Consider the following 22,445-nt stretch of genomic DNA (forward strand, 5'->3'; position numbering starts at 1 on the left):
AATTTATGTTGTTTAAATAGTTACAGTTTTCATAATAGTCATCGGAAACTTGGTAGATAAGTACTGAACGCAGTTCGACTGGAACCAAATTTATAAAAATAATTCCTGCAAAAGTTGATTAAAATGCAAGTCTATGGGAATTTCACTAAAACTAAAACGACTCACTTTTGGCCAGGCACTGTATACTACATAAATCAAACAAAATATTCGTTTAGTTTTGTTGTAGTGCATCTTCAGTGTAATCCTTTAAAGCGTTTAAGTTCAAAATGATACGCGCGTGTCCAGATACGATTCATCTTTGGTACCTGATTTTCCCACAGTAAACATGGCTTACCTCCCTTAGATCACTTTTCCCTCAGTCGAAACAGCTAAGTTGGGCTCTTGGAGCTGGTGGAAGAGAAAAGATTAGGTGTGCACAATGTGCCAATGAACATATTAACAAAACCACGGATAAAAAATACAATGTATAAAGCTTATCACGATAGCAGGAAACCTGATACTATTTCCATATTTGACTACCGGAAGTGACTTCACATCCGACAACCATGTTGGTTGGAATTCATTAATATTTTCAAGGCATCCCCTCAGAGTTGAACTGTCATAAAGTTGTCTATATGACCGGAAGGTAAGTAAAACTGAAAGATCACAATTACCGCGTATTTTGGGCGGCTGTTTTTCAGAAATGTCTGCTGATATCGTTCACTGATACATCTTCGTGGGATGAGAAACTGGCATCAATCGGCTTCTCTCGCACCCGTCCTCTAATGTTTTTCCAGCTTTTCTTTTACTTTTGTAAGTAAAGTTAGAGGCTTTGTTCAAATCAGGAGGATGGGCATTGAGCCAGAGACCTTTAAGTGATGGCGATTCACTTTAGTCTCAAGTCCACTTGAGAGATCGGAAGGATGCATTTCCGAAACTAAATATCTTTGATGTTAGTCACAATGAAAGGGAGAGAACTGCATTGTGCATCTGTCAAACTAAGTCATTTAAATTCCACGTGACATTTCTTGAATGGAATGCAGAAAGTATTCGTTATTTTACAATTCAGTTATCAGATTTGAATTCTCATTTTACATAATTTAACCCTCAAACAGGCAGTCATCAATCTATCCTTACAAGTTACATCATGTTTATATCATCCCTACCTTATATGATTTGGGAAGAAATGAGTATTGTTTCATGCCTTATCAACTTTAAGACATCCCACCCGGTAGGAGTTCCTCTCATTCCCCCACCCCCCATCCCCAATAATATTTATAGAATTATTTAGTAGAATTATTAACAAATCCAAACACAACAATTACTAGAGGACTCTCAAAAAATAACCAAAGCCCTAAAATTATGTCCAATATATAGGGTGGAACTACTTAGTCAAAAGCACAAGACATGATCCAAGTGATTTACACCTTTGTGATGCAACACACTTTGTTTCAGTGAGAGTAAACAGTGCCGCTCGAAAACATATATCCAAACAGAACATAATCAGATAACAATGGAGTTGTTCAAACATTGATATTTTTAGGCCTTTCAGTTACTTTCGATTACAAATGAGAAATCTATGAAATTGTATTTGCACACACTTTCAATACATGTGTCTCAACACAACTTACAAATAACATACAAATGATTATTTGTTGCCTGTATGTTAATCTGTGATGTCATCTTGTTATTGTTGTGATGCCAACTGATTTCAGATTCTATATTGAATGCTTATGTATACCATAGTTTGGTATCTCTATGCAGATTTGCTATGATGGGCTCTGGGGCATCAGGGTAGGCTAGTGGTTAAGGTGTTCGTTCATCACCCCAAAGATCTGGGTACGATTCCTTACATGCATGTGAACAATGTGTGAACTCCTTTTCTGGCGCCCCAGCATTATATTGTTGGAATATTGCTATAACCAGAATCACTCAGTTATGCATTCTATTGTGGGCGCATTTAATGCTGCTGCAAGGGAATTCACCAGTGTCTGCTCAGAAACTGACATTCAGAACCAAGTCTGCAGCAGAAATTTCACAAGAAGTTTTTGCTATTTCGAGGTCATGTTACAAGAGGAATATTTCGGTAGAAAGTCATGATTTTTACGAGTTCATTTTCAAAATCCTATGACTGGCATAAAAGTATTTTCCATCTATATTTGAGACAACAACATTTTCAGAAAAAGTGCATGCATACTTTTAAATTTCTTCCACTTTCATCATGGGCAGTCACATAACATCTCCCTGTTTGTACAAAAGCAAAGTCTTCTGGACAGCTGTTGCACAAATGTGCCTCAATGGCAGTGCATAAATTTGTATCAGACCTTTGTATCAGCCCAGTATAATAACAGCACATGTTTAATGCTCTGAAAGTCAACGGAGACATCCATGCAAGGATACAAGTGCTGGTCCTGATCAACAGGTAATTCAGAACTGAATGATGTAAACATAGCTAATGGTTTCAGTTTTCTGAGACTTTGGAGAAAAATCTGTCTATTTGGTAGTAATACAACATGTGTATATCATGTGAGTTGTTGAAATATTTAACACGGACACAGAGCTCCAGATAATTTTTCAAGCAATTGGGTATTTACTGCCATGTTTATTCATGTATGAGTAATTGCATTTTTTGAGGAGCTTTGTATAGCATTTTGTATACACCCACTAGTTAAAAGAATTGAGTACTTTTACACAGACGTTTTTATCCTTATTGGCTTCTTAACTCTAAATATAAAAATATAAATGCATTTCAATAGATTAAAAGTTTTTAGTAATTGTCATATTGGCAAACATTTGGCAGCCATTTCAACATGGAAGTCATGTGACTATTAGAGTAAACTCTGGACAGTGGCTATGGCTATAATAGTATATGTATATATAGGCATTGTCCACCATTAGCGAATACTGTTGTAGAGTTGGGGCGCCACGACAAATCATACACAAGTCAGTTCAGTTAACTGAGTAATGTACCCAAGATATTGTAGACCTATTGGGTTTTAAGTGACTCTGACACATATTTTTGTACTCCCAGATTTGTAATTAATTGAGTAAATGTGATTTTTATTGAGTAAAATACGGAAATACGCGCATGATCTGAAACTCTGTGGACATGAAAGAAGTGATGAAGATTTTAGGTGTCATGACCATGACAGCATGTCACTATTTATGATTGTCTTTTGAACATCTGAATAGATTTATTTACTTTGTTGTAAGCAAACCAAGTAAACTTTTTTATAGAATTTACAGAAGTCAGTGTCAGCATTAGAAGTGTGATGATACAGAAAATTCATGATACGGTACATGTCACGGTATCTTGGGATGATAAGATTCAATTCACATCATGGTATGCTATCTTTAGTCATTTTCATTAAAAACATGTAATTTGATATCAAGTAACAGTGTAAATTTTGACATAACCATCAATTTCTAATGAAAATTAACAATTTTAAGGTCAATGATACGTATCACAATAAGAAAAAAGTATCATTAATCGTCCAATAAAGTATCACGATTATCGGTACTACGATATATCATCACAGCTCAAGTCAGTGTGTTCAGAGAAAATGATTTTGTTTATGGTGCTGTACCTTGTTTTGGGGCCACTACTGTGTAGAGATGTGTTAAAGCCAAGCAGGGGCAATGAGCATGATGAGGTAGCCTGGTGGTGAACCGTTTACCCATATCGTTGAAGACCCAGGTTTGATTCCCCACATGCTTACACTGCATACATTGCTACTTCATTCACACATCATATGATCAGCAAGGATCGTAGATGTAGACTTTGCATCATCCTGTACAGGTGCTCAGTGACTATCAGTATCACTAAGTAGAAATTTTATGATATATATTGTTGAATTATCAGTGTTTCACAATTGTTTACAGTCTCGATAATAATTTGAAAAGATAGACATGATTGTCCAGGGCTGACTATAAATATTGATAATCCAATGTATTGTCGACTGATCGAGTTATTAAAGGTCACACGCAACCAAAAAATCAAACATAATAAAAACACAGTTATCACATATTTATGATATGTAAAATGCATTACTGGGAAAAGTAGTGAATCGTTTCAACTCCGATTTCACAGACTTTTTTCATCACGTTTTCTTCAACTTTATAGGTTGAATTGGCATTTTTGATGATTTGGTTTGGTAAGTGCATACCGTAAGGTATCAGAATGTGTAAAGTTGTGTTTTACGCTGCATGTGACCTCTAACAATTATTGTAGGAAAACTGTCATTGATAATGCATAAAGTATAGAATATTTGGGGGTTTTTCAGGACTTTTTTCTTGAAGGTGTTCTCCGATATTTATCAATAATTGATCAATATTTAGTTAACAACTTTATCAATCTCTCAAATTGATAGACAGCCCTAGTTTCTTGTAAACATTAGAGTCAACATTCAATAGTTTCAATAGGTGCTGAGTTAGATGTCAGTTAACAACACTGGAAACATTTCAAACTCAGCCAATTGTTGATAATAAAGAATGTGAAAACCAAATCAGAGTTACATTCCTTTGGTTGGTGTTACAAGTGGTTGAGTTTGACAACAGAGAAAGAAAGTGATGATTTTTTACGGGGCAGCATGTACAATGTACAGCATGTATCAATACCGAATTGATACCCCCACCCCGATCCAACACACACCCATCCCCTAAACAAAATGGTTGATCCCACCCTTAAGTTCATCATCAATCTCTACCCACCCCCCCAACCCATCCTTCCTTCCCCCAGCCATAAATTATGATCAGCTCCTTATATGCAGTTGAAATGCTGAATGTTTTTTTTCTTCCTAAAACAGCAAACATTAGAAAGGTTAACAGTACAAATGGATGGCTAGCAAACCCGTTGAGTATATACATAGCTCCTAAAACTATGTAATGCCTTGAAACAGGCACAAGGAATAGTTTACAACTCAAGTCCATTGCTGCTATGTTGAGTGGGGAGAGCTGGCTTCTGTTATGTCGGGCAATTACTAACTGTGTAATAAATCCAAGGCCACAATACCTTAACTGTTAGATTTTCATTCCAGTGGAAATATGTGTAAGTTATAATTTCAATTAAAATGTTTTTAGGTATCACCTGCTGTGCTTGGGACAGATGTAACCCCATCATAAATACATTTATTGTATTATGTACTGTATCAAAGTGTATTATGTACTGTATCAAAGTGTATTATGTACTGTATCAAAGTGTATTATGTACCGTATCAAAGTGTATTGACATGTACTGATCCAGAACAGTTACTTCATTGTCAGTTTTTCCAGCAATCTGTTACTTGAACCATGTGTTGAACAATGTTTTTATGGTATTTTCATATAAATCGTTTTTGGCTGTACTTTCTGGGCCGAACAGAATTTTAATCGATTTGGGCTTCAGACTACATTCAGCAGTGATTTATTTCAGTGCTGTTGGTCATTTGGTTTCAAACTGGATCCCCACAACGTAAAGCTTTCTGTGATGCTGCCATCAGCATGTCAACATACTCAGTCGACATACACAATACTCACAGTATGAATCATTAGATGGTCAAACCCTGACCTACTCTCCTCGAACCGTTGTTCTTTTCTGCAAAGAAAGTCAAGAAAGGATCTATATTAAGCAACTGTTAGATTACTTAAAATGAACTCAAATCACCACCACATTATAACTGTACTTAGATATGCAAATTTTGAACTGTATAGTAAATGGTCAGGACTGAAAAAAACAATTGATTGGTCAGTTTGTTAAAGGCATGTTCATGTTTTTCTGTGTTTTTTACTTTGGGGGCAATATGATGTTGTGACTTTGTGTGTGTGGTGAGATGGCTGGGGATGATTACCTAATTATTAATGTATTGGGGCCTTATATAGGCATATTTGGGACAGGAAGCTTGGTGGAAGCTTTGATGACTGGTTGCTGATGCCCTTAGCACCATAGGGAAGAATGACTAATGGGATCAATATTGATACTCCCAACACAAGTATGTAGAATGAGACAGACTCACCAGCAGAGGGCCCATGTCAAAGTTTGTTTGGGTATTTTCTTACCATGTTCATTGTGGTAGATTTGTGAGTTTGGGATGCAGGCTGATGCTTTTAGAAGTTTAGAACAAGGGTAAAGATAGTCAGAATGAATAATTTGTGTCTTGGTTTTGAGGTGCCCCCCATAACATTCTTAGTTAATGAGAATAACGAGTAGGCTGACATAGGGAAGAATTAATGAGAGAATTTGATAGCAGTGTGTTTAGACTTGCATGCCATGTTGTGTAGCACCCAGAATCAATATTATGCACAACATGTGTGCATCAACAGTTTGGTGAGGTAATGGGTGAAGACCATACCCTGTTAAATATCAGAACCATGAAGATTTTGGTCAGAACTGATCTTCAACAACCCATAAGATGCAGCTATTGAGATTTAATGGTCAGTCTCACTTACCTTTTTGTCATCTCCTAGTAGGGTAGAGTGGTGCTCATTATGTCAATCACTGGATTGTCTGGTCCAGGCTTGATTATCTACAGTCCTCCTTCATAAAGCTGCAATATTGCTGAGTTGGCACTAAACAATAAACAAACAAATATTAAACATTCATATTTATGTTGAAATCATGATCCGATGTTACCGATATGGTTGTGCCTATTCTTTTGGTCCAGCACTTCCAAAAGATGTTTTATAAAAACTGCTCCCATGGGACTAGTTTGCTTGATCCAGACTGCTATACAGGAAGCCATGTTGTTTGTTAATCTCTCAGTCCTTGAACCATCATGTTGAACACATTATGCTTGAACCAAATGGATTTTCCTTCAACCCAACATGCACATGCCCAAAACGAAGCAAGATTAAGTTTTCCTCATGTTCTGAATCTAACATTTCACTGGGTTCTTTTTCAATATAGATAGAGTTAAATGTATTTATTTTTCCCAAGGTTTCATATTTGCATATTACAGAGGCATATTGCTATATCAGGCCTTCACTGAATAGAACACAGACAGAAATGCAGAATTTTCCTGTCCTTTCATCCCTCAGTGTCTACATGAAGTAATAGAGAAAACATAAGTTGTGTCATTACTGAGGAACCACATTGGGTTTTTACTTATACTGTTAACTTATGGTGAAACTTCCATCTGTAGGTTGCTTACATGCAGAGCGGAAACAACAGCTGCTGTCAGCATTTCGGGTTTGTTTTTATTGTAAAAATATTGGGTTTTCTAGGTTTTACTGACATGATAAAGTCACAGTTTATGTTTATAGCACCTCCTGGTTATACTGTTGAGAGATTTGTCATGCATTGGTTGATGTGTTGAAGAGGCTAAGAGACTTTTCATATATTGGGTATTGTGTTGAAGTGGCTAAGAGACTCATATATTGGGTATTGTGCCGAAGAGGCTAAGAGACTTGTCCTATAGTATTGGGTGTTGTGTCAAAGAGGCTAAGACCATGGGATGTGTCATTGCTTACTTTGCATATTTCATGCATCAAAATTGCATTAATAATGTTTCCCTTCTTCAAAAGTACAACGGTTTATAAGTTCGGGACATTAACTTTGCTATAGTATTAGAAGCATCCACAATGAAGAACCATCACAGCAGTTTGCAATGTACTTCTGAAAATTAAAAGCAGGCACTTGAAATACAGATTCAGAAAAACAATCTACACCATCCAAGCCTTCACGAACTGACTGGTAAAATTCCAATTTGAATGGAGAATTTCCTGGTTTCTAAGAATTTACGATAACAGGAGCAATAAAATCATAAGACTGAACAATTTGACTGTGTTCCAATTTGTTGGTGATACACCTAGTTAAATCGTTGGTTACTGTAAGGTTATGCTTTGTACATTATGATAAGGCATGCAAATGGATGTAAAGTCTTCATCTTGGTGGCTCACTAAAATTCCAAATGGCAGATCTGCACATCTTTGAATTCATGGTAAACAAAAACTGAAATACTAAAACAAAGTTTAACCTGTGGATAGTTTCTCAGTTTGCTATTTCTGAGTATGGCCTGTGTGAACCAGGCAGAATGGTCCATTCCAGTATCTGGTCTGTGACTCCAGCTCCATTTGATGGTGTCATGGAGTGTATGGATGTATACTATCAAATTGATGTTACCCATGGCCACAGTTCTGACAGCACTGCTCATCACGGAGATGAAGTTTATTGATTGGTTACACCTCACCCTCACAGGATGACCCTAATCTTCAGATGACCATCCTCCTCCCAATCTGGTGCGACTGTGATTAACTCAGGGGAAGCTGCAAATGGACACACCATGCGACTTGTTGCTCATGGCTGTGTTTGGGAGAACAGTCTGTTTTCAGGGAACATTTAAAACAACCAATTTTCTGTACCAATATGAAACAGTTTAGTGAAAACATGCATAAAAATTTCATTCTTGGATAGAATGTTATTTTGCAAGTTCAAGCAAAGCTTATGTCAGTCCAAATACTTAACATATATAGCAGGAACAGGTTCATGGATGCAGAACAGTCACCCAAACTCAACCAGTGATGTTGTCTGGGATTTCTTCTACCGGTCTGACAAGAGCAAGATATGTACACCAGCAAGTTCACAAGGAAATGCCCCCACTGAGATGCACTACTGGTAGATATTTCAATGTTTGAGTCTGAGACGTCTGTTCCTTCAAAGACACCACCATGGACCAGTCCAGTCATGCTGAGTATAAGTAAGACTCTCTGTATATCAGCACACATTTATTTATCATGGCCATTATCAATTACATATGTAGTTTCCAGAAAACTCTGTTGGTAATTTTCCGACAGAATTCTCATGGTCCATGGGCTCATTGTAAGGGATGTTTAATTTGTGAAGGACATTTGCAAAGGCTAGCTTTTCAACAAGTAAATATCACCCCACCAGTGGGTCTGTAGCCAGTTGAGTTTAAATTATTATTAATATTATAAATATAGTAAAAAACAGTTGGTGGTATTGAAAAATGTATTACATGAAATACATTCATGGATGTCAGGTGCTCATGATCTGAGTATGATATGCAGCAAAACAAATACTTACTGATACTGATTTACTATTGGTTTTTACTCATTTTAGTTTCTTGCAGTTATACATGGATCATTTTTCAAAACTCATCTGTGTGAATAGTATAACAGTGCTCTACCTAATTACCCAGTGTAACCTGCAGCTTGGGTAAAGAGAATTTGCATATCTGTCCAGAATTGTATTTACTGATGTATTATGGCTGTCATTTACACACCCTTGAATAATGAACAAAGGTGCCTTGCTTCATGTAAGTTAACTTAGGCTTGTGTGTTGGTGTTGTAACCTTATGCAGCATGGGACACAGGGAACGACACATGAACAGTGTAAATAAGAAGTCTTTGTGATTAGCATTTCTAAATGAATTATTTAAAGGAGATGTGTTCTCACTGGTTCAGAATACCCAATCTGGGATCTGGGAAGGTGTATGTGTCAACAGGTTGAAATCCTGTCATATACCCTTTCTTGCCCCTGCTGTAGGTCCTACAGCCCAAGTAGTGCAGACCGGCCCCAGCCCAGGTCCCAACACTGGTCCCAGCCCCTATCCCGGCCCGAATCCTGCAGCCCAGTCCAGCCCTGCCTCAGCCGCCAATCCCTGGCTTCGGACCAAGCCCCAGCCTCAGCAGCAAGTTCTTTTTCCCACCTCAGAAAGCCTGAAGACTGACCTCTATCTCCTAGGTTGTAAGACCAATCTCTGTAGACAAAAATCTCTACCCATGTATGCCTGACCTTCGTAAGTACAGACATCCATGGCCGCCACATTGAGCCCCGCTCTTTCACTGCAAAATCTGGTATTGATTTTGTACCTCCAAACAGGATTCAGACCTCATCTTCAGATGGGCGGAGAATGGTTCACATAAACAGAGGCAGTTTTGTGGAATATCCAACTCTATTGATATGCAATAGATAAAAAATCTATGACCTCAAAATATTTTTTACAAATTGTTTGACATCCTACACCCAGTTTGTTGTTAATTTAATTCTTTCATAAACGTGCGGGATACCATCACTGACATAAGGTGTGGTGCATCACTTACATATGAATAAATATCATCCATCAACATATTCAAGGGAGGTAACTCTGTTCACACTATTACCCAGTTTACTCTGGTCTTACCAGAACCCATATTGTGAATGCTTCAGGCCAGACTACCTACACTGGAGCTCTTAATTTCCTAGAGCAGAGGTAATCTAGACTTGGCCAATTATTCTGGATTTTGTGATTTAACCTCTTGGGTCTCAGAAATAAACGACTGTACCAAGACAAGTTTTGTTTCTGTATACAGTAGGAGGAAAATGAAAAATTGTCTTTGAAAATGTCAGATTAACTTGTACTTCTGAACAAGTGCTTCCGGCACAGTTAGTTCCAAAGTTTGTTCAGTCAGAGAAGATGGAATTAGATTTCATTACTCTAAACATGGTGAGGAATATCTTTTAACAGTTTCATCTTCCTTGAAATTATAAATCCTCCTACAGAACTAAGTAATTGTAGAATTATTGAAGGACATCCTTAGCTTTGAAATTACTGATAATCCTATATCACCATATCAAAATAATGAATAAAGATGGGTTTGAGCTCAGAGCTAATGTCCCTCTATATCCCGATAAACCCATGAAGATCTGGGTTAGAATTTATTTCTGCAACCCTTGGTTTAGGTAAGAGCCAACAAACGAGATTGTGTGGTCAGGCTTTCTGACTTGGTTGACACATGTCATCGTATCCCAGTTGCGTAGATTGATGCTCCTGCTGTTGATCACTGGATTGTCTGGTCCTGACTCCACAAAGCTGGAATGTTGCTGTGTGAAGCATAGACCAAAACTCACTCAACCACTTACACTTTCCTGATTGCCAAGCTTCACTTTACCTCTGTGCTGACAACCATAATATTTTAGGGAAAAAATTAGCTGCTATAGTGGTCATGCACCTTTGAGTTTTATATCTACAAGCATGAAAAACACAACAAAGCATGACAGAAAACAGTTACCTTTGAAGTATTGATAATCTCTGAGTCTGAGGTGACGTGAGACGATACCTGAGACGATATCGCTGTTGTTAAGGGCCAGTGTGTCTCCTGTCTTGGGGCAATATGATTAACTGTACACTTACTCTGGAACAAACAGATATATATCTCACATTGCCCCTCCAGTCCTAGAGTGTCAAATGAGAGGGATGACCTCATTTATTAGTTTATAACAAGGTCAGGACTTCATTCCAAACATTTCTTTTCCTCTGACATTAAGACTATGTTTTCACCTGACCTAACCGTGAAGGCTGAATGAGATAGTGATATATCTCTCCCCCTCTCCCCACCACCTGTTGTTAGAAAATGCCAGCAGCATGTTTTAAAGAAATAGTTTTATGGTTTTGGAAAATGAGTCTTCAGGAGAAAAGGTTTTGCTTTTAGGAATGGTTTGGTGTAGTACTGTTGCCAGTATTGCTTCCTTTTGGTGCAGTTAAATGTGATTCTTTTGGAATAGTGGTTTTAGTGAATAATGCTCACACAGTATTTCATCAGTATTGAGTTCCGCGTTTGATGAATTTGATGTTTTGGGTTACTTTTACAATTTCAGATAACCATTGTCGAAGTATACAGCAGCAATACCCACTGTTTTCAATAACCTAGCAAACATATATGTCATATTCGACCTGAGTTTACAGCTCATTGTCAAAACTGTCAAGCCTTCATAAACTAAACTACTTTTCAAACCTCATACTAAACTGTTGAATGTTATCCTTTGCATGTATCATAAGCAGTTTCTTTGGGAGGGGTGGGGTGGGGGTTACAGCCAAATAAACAAAAAGTGTCTAGAAACGTGAGTGAGGTTTTATGTTGGTTTTAGTAATATTCTAGCAATATCAAGGCAGGGAACACCAAAAATGTGTACTTCATACATTGTACTCGTGTGGGGAATTGAACCCGTGTGTTCTGCGTGAGATGCAAACACTTTGACCAGTAGGCTTCCTCCCAGCCCTGTATGTAGACAAGAAACAAGCAGATCATTGCACCTAAACTTGTTAACTTTGAACATTAAACAACAAACAAAACAAAATTACATAATTCAAGTTGTTCTTCAGACTGATAAAATGTGCCTTTAACACTACCAGGGAGGACATTTAAATTAAGGTCATTGTATGCTGATTATTTAAACATGGGGTTTAGGCTGTTGATCCTGCACAGCAAACTAATTGGCTGTATTCAAGGGTGTGGTGCGAAGCTGTGACGTGGCTGGCACTTGTGAACAGGAATAAAAAAAACAGCATGATGCTGCACAGCATTGTCCTCCGTTTACATCATTTGTCATGTTTCTATGACAACGGGTAAGAGTTAGGCCTATTATGTTAATGAAATTGTTCACAGGGTTTTTAAAACCACATCGTTTGTGAAACTTTTGAAAAGTAGATCATATGCCAGAGTGGGTTATTTTTCTGAAACAAGGATTAGGATGTTTTTAGGATTTATTTGCTTGAAGACAGAGATGTGTCATGACCTGGATGTTTTTAAGGCCAAAAGACAGTTTGAAATTTTGTGGGTCCAAGGCATTAAACTGGAGTCCAAGACATTAAACTGGGGTCCAAGGCTTTAAACTGGGGTCCAAGATAGATAATTACCTACTGCAAAATTATAATGTATGAGTTACGTTCAGGACAAAACTATTATAAATCTATAAATACATTGAGGAATATTATTTAAGTACACCGTTTCATGAAAATATTGACAAACGTCAGGGATGGCAATCTTCTGCAAATCCACGGAAAAATACATATTTAAATGAAAATCACCTGATCTGGACCCTGTTGGGGGCCTGCTGATTTTTAGCTGCAGTCACTTTCACCTGTTCCCATCCCTGAAAAGGGATGTTTATGTTATGTTTCCCGATTTTTATTTTTAGATATATCAGTAAATCATAGATAGAACATGCATGCACGCACACACACAGAATGATATTGACCACACTAACTTTGTTCCTCTGATAAGTGCTTGGTCTCTGGTAGGGGTAAGTGCCAGGCCTCTTCTACATGCCGGCACTCTAAGAAGTGCCTGGGGTAAAGCAGCAGTTTAAGAATAAATAACAGGCCTCTAAAAAGCGCTGGGTACATGTTTTTATAAGTGTATTCTCTCATGATGAAATGATATATTTATTAAAGAATGGTCCCCTACTAACTTCGATTAAACACTTTCCAACAATTACTTACACCTATTAAGTGCAATTAGCGGCGGGCCTCTAATAAGCATCTAGTCTGGAAGACCATTGAAAACATGAGTGCCCAGGTGTTAATTAGAGAAAATATGGTAATTAATGTATCGTAACAGAACAGATAACTCGCAATGACATTAAGTCATTGAAAATATCAGTAGCATTTGTATTAAGATATTTATTCAGTGGATCAATAAATGAAAAAATAACATCTGAGTATTAAAAAGATAGTGTTATCATATTCTGTTCTGTACACCTTAACATCTTCACTTTACTAAACAGACACAGTTTACCCATGATCAACCAGAAAATAAAGCCATTCTTGTGGTCTTGTGCATCCTCGCATGACTATTTGTTTTTATCCACTATTTGTGATATCAAGACTAGATGGTAGATATGATTAACATTCCCACTGAGGTGGTTATTTTCTGCTAGGACTTTGTGAAGAAGGGTATGAGATATTGCATTTATCTCTCGCAAACAATACTTTGATTGGGACCCATGAAGTTCCCAGGGTAGAATAGGCTTTCAGCAACCCATGTTTGCCATAAAAGGCGACTATGCTTGTCGTAAGAGGCGACTAACGGGATCGGGTGGTCAGGCTCGCTGACTTGGTTGACACATGTCATCGGTTCCCAATTGAGAAAATAGATGCTCATGTTGCTGGTCACTGGATTGTCTGGTATAGACTCGATTATTTACAGACCGCCGCCATATAGCTGGAATATTGCTGAGTGCGTCGTAAAACTAAAATCACTCACTCACTCACTGACTTTGATTAGAAGGGCTGAACTTAGCAAAGTGTATTGTTTGTTGCCCATGAGTTAAGTTTGGATTCTGACACTTGTCTCTCAATATTAAAAAGTTCATCATTATAAGAGAGAAAAAAATATCAAAGAACTATTGTTTCAAGACTCCGAGATATCAACTTTGTATGTTAAGTGCATTTTGATACCGAAATTCAAGCAACAGAAATTCAACCGTGAACATTTAAAGCAGTTTCATCCCAAATTTAAAGCTGTCATCAATGATCTACATAATCTTCAGCCCCAAGGAGTGGAGATACATAATGAGTAAGTTTGGGTTTACACCGCTTTTAGCAATACTCAATAAATATCACGAGACTGGACACCCAAAGTGTGCCGATGTGGAGTATCAAACCCAGGTCTATGGTGTGACGAGTGAACACTTGAACCACCAGGCTAACTCTCAGATATGTAATGACAGGTATGATTGTATTACATATAAGATACAATCCGTTACATCTCTCATTCTGTATGTCATTAAGCAACGTCTGGTGTACATTTCAAATAATACAAGCAACAGCACAGTTGTTGAAACAATGCAAGGAATGTGTTAGTTTACATGAAACATTATAAATATCAGTCAGTCACCTTCAAATGCTTCACAACACTGTCAAACCTGACAGATTATAGAAGTATGAAGAATGACATATGTTATACATGAACCTGAAACAGATATTTTTTATGCCAACATGAACATATGACGAATCATATACGTCCTGTGACAACTCACCGCTCTCTGAATCAGACACCATCTCCTGTGTATAATTCTATGATTCTGTCCGTTTCCATAATTCAAAACAGCTCAGGTGTTGATTTCATTGGCGATGTGTCAGAGAAATGTGTTACATGAGTAAAACTTTTACATTGCTGTCTGTCATCAGCTAAACAAGCGGCAGATGGGCCTGCAATATTGTAATGCTAATGTATTTTACCACACCGTGTCCTCTCAGTATTATTCACAATAGCAGGAATTCTGTCACGCTTGGGTTACAACAGGTCTCGTGTGTTAGACCCTTGGATCGCCTAAGATCCACACTGAGCTGCCAGCTCTTACAGCTCTATCAAGTCTTACTTCCCACAAGTGTGCTGCAGATAAAGTGATATTTACGAACTGAAATTGACATGCTCAGGTGTCAACAGTGAAGCAGACGACAGGTAGACATATCTGGGTCAGCTCGGGTGGAGGCGGAGCTTAGAACATATTCCCTTACGGTAGTGTACCTGGTGTAGAGATACACACACAGACACACGCTCAGTGGGCTTGATCGTAGGTTGTGAATAACTCTTGTTTTGGAGGTTTTTTGTGACATTGTGAGAGGCATGTTTGCATTTCTTTGAGGAAAGGTTTTTACGAGCTGCGTTAAATTCATTTGGATTACGGTGAAGTGGAAGTTTATTTCTGTTGGCATATGGACTAGTTTATTTGATGCCAAAAGAGGAAGAAGGATGCATTTTCACTGATTATCTGGGATGCTTAATACATATGAATGATACTGCCCTCGGATGCTGCTGTTGTTGAAATTCCTTTGGAGCACCTGTGCCTCAGTTTGTTGGTCAGGCTAGAGAGGAGTGTATATGGAAATTGAAGGTCTTTCTTAACTTGCAGCATTTGAATATTCCACTTGATGTCATTGTATATTCTCATATAGAAAAGAGTTTGGCACCAGTTGTTTGTTTGATTTCAGACTCAAGTTGAATCTGTCTTCTGCTAATGATATTTGTAGTTTAGCCTGGAGTACATTTTCAGATTTTGTAATTGCCCCATGTTTCTTTTGAATTTGGATTTTTAATGTTGTTGTTACTGTTTTCATTCTCCTTATAGGAAAATATGCACTCATTATTCCTTTAAGTTTAATAATTATTAAAGTATTTTTTTTCTTGAAACTTTTCCAAGTTTTATCTATATTGTATTATTTGTTAAACAAAAGACATAAGTCTTGAAAAGGGAAGTTATGTTTTCAGCTCTCGTTCTTGGCTAACCGTTCAGAAATCTTTTTTTAAAATTTAAATTGTAGCTTTAATCATCCCATATTTTGGTTTGTGTCATGTGGTTTGTACCCCAGTAAGGGGAACGTCAGACTGTAGGGTCTATTTCTGTTTGTGCCCACTTAGCTGCTTGAGAGAGTAAACAGCAACATTTGCTGAAATGGGCGTTTAAGATGACATGCTCGACCAAGAGCCTTTAATACAGTCTGTCAATACCACTTGATGGGTTCCATTCGTTCAACATTACTGCTAATAGCAAGTATTACAAAGACATTGTCAGAATATATTTGACAAAGTATTTTTCATCCTTTGACATGAAATAGCTGCCAACAATCAACATTGGCTAAAATCATAATAGAACATTAACATTGAAATCAAATACTCCGAGAAAAGCGGAACATTAAACAGTTGCAGACAGGTTTGAAACAGTTTTCTTCAAGGTCAGATGTACTTGTAGTTATTGCTTGAAAATTGGCATTATCAAGAAACATGATGTTTGCAATTACTATAAGAAGCACATCCCTGTTGAGATCACTGCAGTGCTAGGTATTGCTGTGGTGAAGGTTTCAGAGCTGGGAGGAGTTGGGATCATTGCCCATGTCCTCCAGGGTAACAAGTATATATTGACACAGGTATTTTCAGGTGTGTCCACAGGTTGTAAGATTCTTGTCGTGACATTTGGATTCTGTGTTCCTCTCGCAGAGGGAGTTTTGTGGTAGTTGTTACGTGTGCTGTCAGCATTTACGTGCTTGTGTGCATTAACACCATGGCAGCAAAGATACTTCGACTTCAGTCTCTGAATGAGACGACAGACAGTCACTTGTTCCAGCGGCGCCGTATCGCCAACCAAGACAGTGATGATCCTCTTGATCAGGCTCTCGCTACCCTCAACCTGCTGAGATTTGATAAAGAAAGGTAAAACATATCATTGCTGATGACAATGAATGTGTTTAGGGGACTTTTTATTCACAGTTAGACTTTGTTTTCTTTTTTGAGAAACACAGGAGGCCATGATTGTACTTTGATGATTGCACTTAATGTTTGAATTATATAACTATATTCTGTATGTATTTTTAGTAGTTTGTGTGGCTCGCTTCAAAGATCAATCAATGAAATCTTAACCAATTATTACCCATTATCCATATGAAAATTGTGGCATTGATAATATCGTATATAAACTGTGATGAAATGTAGTATTTGTCTACTGTCACACAAAGTATGGTCTTCGCTCACTCACTCACTCAAGGATGGAGCCTCAGTCGATCTCTGGCTAGAGGGACCTGTGAAGGTCCCAGGATAGAATAGGCCTTCAGCAACCCATGCTTGCCATAAAAGGCGACTATGCTTGTCGTAAGGGGCGACTAGTCATGCTCGTTGACTTGGCGGGCACGTCATCGGTTCCCATTTGCGCAGATCGATGCTGATGCTGTTGATCACTGGATTGTCTGGTTTGACTCGATTATTTACAGACCGCTGCCATAAAGTTGGAATATAGTTGAGTTCGGCGTTAAATTAAACTCACTCACTCCGGCTGGAGGGTCGAGGGTGTTGTTACTGAGGGTGTAATCGCCTAGTTGGAGAGTACGGGGTGTTGTTATGGCTGGGTTTCAGCATCACCAGGGGGCGCCTCATCCATGGATGTACTGGGATTAAGATAGGTATGCTAGATAGGTTGTTTACACACAACTATAGGATCTACTCCTGGAAAATACTCCAGGGTTTGTTATACATATAGTACCAAGGTACTCCACGGGTTGAGATCTCCCACAACCAGAGCATTATCTATGTGTCTTTAGCTCTTGAGAAAAATGTCGAGGCAGATTAAAAACATACTTATGATGCTTCATTGGGACAGTTATGGTTATTGAGTAAACTTTTGTTTTATTTGTTTTGGATTTTTTTCATTTGTTTGTGTATAGTTATTATTTTCTTAAAAAAAAGACAACCAAAACATTTGAAGACTGCTTATGAAAACATGTCCAGTTTGAGTACTGTGATCAAATAGAAAGTGTGTGAAGAACTTACTGATAGTAGATGCTGTTGAGTGTGATGAAAACCCATAAGCATTAACAACTCCAAGTGAGGCTGGACAAAAAGACCCTGTTTATATGTGTATTTGTTTATCACTTATAACGTATGTTGTATTTGGGATTGCGCTTTCTTAGTACAACTTCTAGTACATTTGTTGGGTAAAGTCCCAACCAAGTTTCAAATCCACACCCACACAGTCAGGCCCCTAATAAAGGAGACTACAGTGGGTTTGGCTCTCAGTGGTGTCACTAACAAAGTCAGAAGGTTAACGTGCTCAGCCACAGCACCTAAAAATATCATTCATTGTAAGATGTATTCTGTTTTGAGCAAGAAACCACACATGTACTCAGGGATATGTTTGTCTGTCCTTTGTTCCTTTGTTTCCATTTCAAGTGGAAAGTAAACTGGAGTGCTATAGCTCAGGACGGTGTAAGCGTTTGATACCAGAGGTGTTTAGTACTTATGTCAACACAAATAAATTGAGCTTATCAACCTGTTTAATGTCCATTCTATCCTTGTGTATCTTAAAGAAGGTAAATACCCTCCAGTGATATTAACACACCTCATGTAGCAGATCCTATGTGGTGGTCAGATGAGAAAATATATCACAAACATTCTACTTTGTTGCCTAATGACTAGAGGCAGTGCCATATCCTAAACACTGATGGGCCGTTTTGTTCGTCGTTGATTGAGTGGTAAGAAAGTGCCAGGCTTTTGTTTGTTGTTATTTTGTGCAAGAGATCGGCCTTTCCTAACGGCAAATTCCTAATACCTGATCAAATAGCTGTTTGTGTAGGATCAGCCTTTTGGTGATATGTCCAACAAACACTGTTTAGGAGGCAGTGGGGTGTGAACCCCAGAGACAAATAGTGGATACAAAATGGCCTGCTTGTATGGACAGTGTCTACTTGAGGGATTAGATTGGGTGTGGATAGGACAGTCTGTCTATATAGAGATGGGGGGTGATCAGCTGTGAAAATTATTCTGGGTCGACAGGGACACCTCCCATCATGGTTTATGGTTATCGTCTAACTTTCTCTGATGTCAGCAGTTTGGATTTAGCTTTATCCTTCTGATAGTGTGTTCACATTTCTGATACCTGACCCCTAGAAGACTGATACCTGACCCTCAGAAGTCTGATATCTACCCCGTTAAGCCTGATACCCACCCCCTTAAGCCCATACATGATTTCCCTAAGCCTGATATCCACCTTTTAAATGATCTTTATCGGGATTATTACAAAGAAACCACTGCTAGCCCAGTTTGTCCTAGCCTGTCTCACTGGTCCTAAACCACATTATTTTCCCTGCTGCCCAGCAATGTTAAATCTCCTGTTTTCCTCAGGTTCTGAATCTCCCATCTCATTGGGTCTCCTTTTCAATATGAATGAGTTTATTTGCTGCAATCAAAACTATATCTATTCAGAGACTAAGTGTTAGTCCGGCCTAACTATGGGCCATAATCAAGCCTCGCTCATCATTTGACTTTGGGTGTCCCCTTAGGACAGGACCCCCTACTGCTCAAAGAACTGTCACCTCAGTCTGATCCCTTCCTTGAATTACACCCTAAATGATACACAATCCTCAGGAAAAATACCCCCTCCCTGTATGCCAACATAACAACACCATACCAAAGGACTGTCACCTTCCCACAACCCCTCGTATGACTCTGACCATTGACAAGACACCCCCACCCCCCCCCACCTCACTAAGGACTGCCACCCCCTCAGTCTGATCCCAGCCATATAAACTGCCTCTGAAAAGACACCCTCTCTGCATACCCACATAACAACTGAATACACTATGCAAGAGAACTGGTGCTATCCCTGACTGTGCCTCATCCAATGATTCCAAGAACTGACAAGACCAACTCTAGGGACTCAGTCACCTCAGTCTGATCCATTTTCCTTTAATTACCTCCTACATCATAGACCATCTGCAGATAAACATCCCCATTGCCACACACTATGCCAAGGGACTGTCACCGTCCCTGACCATGCCCTACCCCTTACCCCACCTCACACAGAAGTGGCACCTCCTCAGTCTGATCACCTCCACTTCTAACCTGTATCATACACCATCTGCTATATACAGTGATGGCAAATTTCCACTAATTCATGGAATTAAATGCATGAATGAATAAGTCTGACCTAACAATGTTTCCATTCCTGCAAGATTCCCCACCCTTGCAAGACTCCCTACCCCAAGACCCCAGCAGACACAAGGACTATCAACATACAGTGTGACCTAACTGTGTCCCCTCCCCTGCAAGACTCCCCACCCCTGCTGTGCCTGACACTGACAGCCACCCACAGCCAGACAATGTAACCATGAAAATGACACCTCAGTGAATTTATGTTCTCTTATAGTCACACCCCAGTTGTCCCCTGAATCATGAATTATGAATTCAGGATGAAAAGAGCTCTATGAAACTGTTTTGCTTTTCCTCATAATTCTCTCAGCTGGGTATGCTTCTTTTGATAAATAGTTCTGTCCATTAATAGTTATATAATGTTATGACTTAGTGTTTAAAATGTTACTGTTTGTTTAATCACAGCAAGGAAGTAGTCTGTCAGCTTCTATGGCAGAATATTCTTAATGTATCACAACTGCCATGCTTGCCTGGATTGGTAGGTGTAGCCTAGAGGTTAAAGCTTTCACTCATCCTGCTGAAGCCCTTGGTTCAAATCCCCACATGCGTACAATTTGTGAAGCCTATTTCTGGTGGCCACCGCCATGATATTGCTGAAATATTGTTCAGAGCAGTGTAAAACCCGACTGGCTCCCACCATGTTTGCCAGGCATGTGATTGCATCTAAAGTTTAAACTCAGTTCTCTAAATATAAATTTCACATTACCATTGTTCCTAAAGCACATCATTCAATATCCTTCTCTTCCAAAAGCAACACTCACTAGAACGTTTGTTATATTCCGTCTCAGTATCCTCGTTCCTGTGTCATGCAGCAACTCATGTTTGTGAACATGGTGATACACCATCAGATTTGTGATTTGTCAGGAGATAGGAAATTTGATCTCCTCGTCACCTTTTCTCTTCAACTTCTGCATTGAATATGTTCAACATTATGCTGAAATGTAGAACAGCTTGGTGAAGCTGACCCAGCTATCCTGGTAAAGTATTGTGGGTGTGCATTATCTGTGAAATAGATGTATATGAACATGTGATGAAAGCATATACGACTTGAGTTATAGTCTGAATATTTTGTAGTTACGGCAACATGAACTTATTTTGTGTCCAGATTTATGTATGGCTATGTGATATGGATGGAATTGCCATGTTCTGAATGAAAAGATATAAGCATGTTGTTTTCTCTCTGCAAACTGAAAGGACCACATATAGTAATTTCTAAGATGTTTCGCTGAAAGATCAAAGCTATCAGCAGTACATTATTAGGCGATAAAGAGCACTTTTTACATGGTGTCACTATGCCATTCTCGTCTGCTCCCTTGTTGTCAGAACACCCTAGGTAACTGATGTCACGATGCATGTCAGTTGTCATTGCCGTGGACAGGCTTCTACAGTAAACTTCTCCGAAGCATGCTGTTTTCTTTCTCCCCACTAACATCCCTGGTGGAAACATCATATTTATGCTTTTCAATGGAATTATTTTCGACTCAGACAGAGACATGGAAACGGTTGCTGTGTTTACAGTCCCACAATGCCATACTCTTTGTACTTTCAAAAATATTATTTTCCTTCGCAAGAAGTCAAGCCTTTGGTGCCTTGGAGATGCTGGAAGGTATTGTCATCCCATCCCATCGGGTACCCCTTTAGTGCTTGTAGAACAGTGTTTGATTCGTGACATATGTCCTGTACACAACACCACACATAACGTTTGATTTTAACATCTTCTCAATTTGAACGGAATGAGTCTGTAAGTCAGAGTGGGTGATGTTATAGCAGGACATAGGAAAACATTCAGCTCCAACCAGATGTCGATCCTGTGAAATTTGAATCGGGCCTTTCCTTACTTTATTTTTTACAAAAGACAAAGAAGAAAGATATTTTAAGAAGCCAGTTTTCATTCTTCAAATTTTTGTTGCCAGGAATGTAACCATCCCACCCTTATCTCGTCTTTCTTTGAATTGTTACATCTTTTGTTTTGAACCTTTTGTACATACAGATGTGTAATGGGATCATGTTAAGATATAGCCTGGATATCTAGCCTGGAAAAGGTGCTCTATTAATATTCTCATTATTAATAAGAATGACTAAAGGTATATTTTTGTGGTGATGTCAGGTTTCTGCAGAGATTAATTTTATATCAGATAATTTCAAAATTTCTGAAAGCATTTCCCCAAACTGCAGGCATGTTATTGAGGCACACTTCCAGAAGTCATTGAGAGTAATTTTATCTTCCATGTGTTGGCAACATAATGCACAACAGTTAAAAAATACTTCATGAATTGACAACAGGACCAATGAATTGG

The 22,445-nt window shown here is 38.5% G+C and overlaps 1 protein-coding gene and 1 long non-coding RNA gene across 4 annotated transcripts in view; one reads left to right on the forward strand and one right to left on the reverse strand.

Moving 5' to 3' along the window:
* Nucleotides 1–295: 295 nt before the first annotated feature.
* On the reverse strand, nucleotides 296–6,516 carry LOC137281429 (uncharacterized). The gene is made up of 3 exons (XR_010956737.1): nucleotides 6,403–6,516; nucleotides 5,494–5,551; nucleotides 296–387 (listed from the first exon to the last, which is right to left on the reverse strand). It is a non-coding gene; the product is annotated as an uncharacterized lncRNA (long non-coding RNA).
* LOC137281428 (LIM and senescent cell antigen-like-containing domain protein 1) overlaps nucleotides 328–22,445 on the forward strand; it is a 43,588-nt gene continuing 21,470 nt past the window's right edge. The window contains exon 1 of one of the 3 annotated variants that reach the window (XM_067812648.1): nucleotides 328–625. In XM_067812648.1, the coding sequence (XP_067668749.1) occupies nucleotides 615–625 (11 nt within the window). In that variant the 5' untranslated portion in view covers nucleotides 328–614. Of the gene's footprint in view, nucleotides 626–8,482; nucleotides 8,649–14,874; nucleotides 16,882–22,445 lie in introns of those variants that run through there. The other 2 variants (XM_067812647.1, XM_067812646.1) reach the window with 2 other exon arrangements.

This window comes from Haliotis asinina, chromosome 4 (genome assembly GCF_037392515.1).
Source record: "Haliotis asinina isolate JCU_RB_2024 chromosome 4, JCU_Hal_asi_v2, whole genome shotgun sequence".
Taxonomy (NCBI): Eukaryota; Metazoa; Mollusca; class Gastropoda; order Lepetellida; family Haliotidae; genus Haliotis; species Haliotis asinina.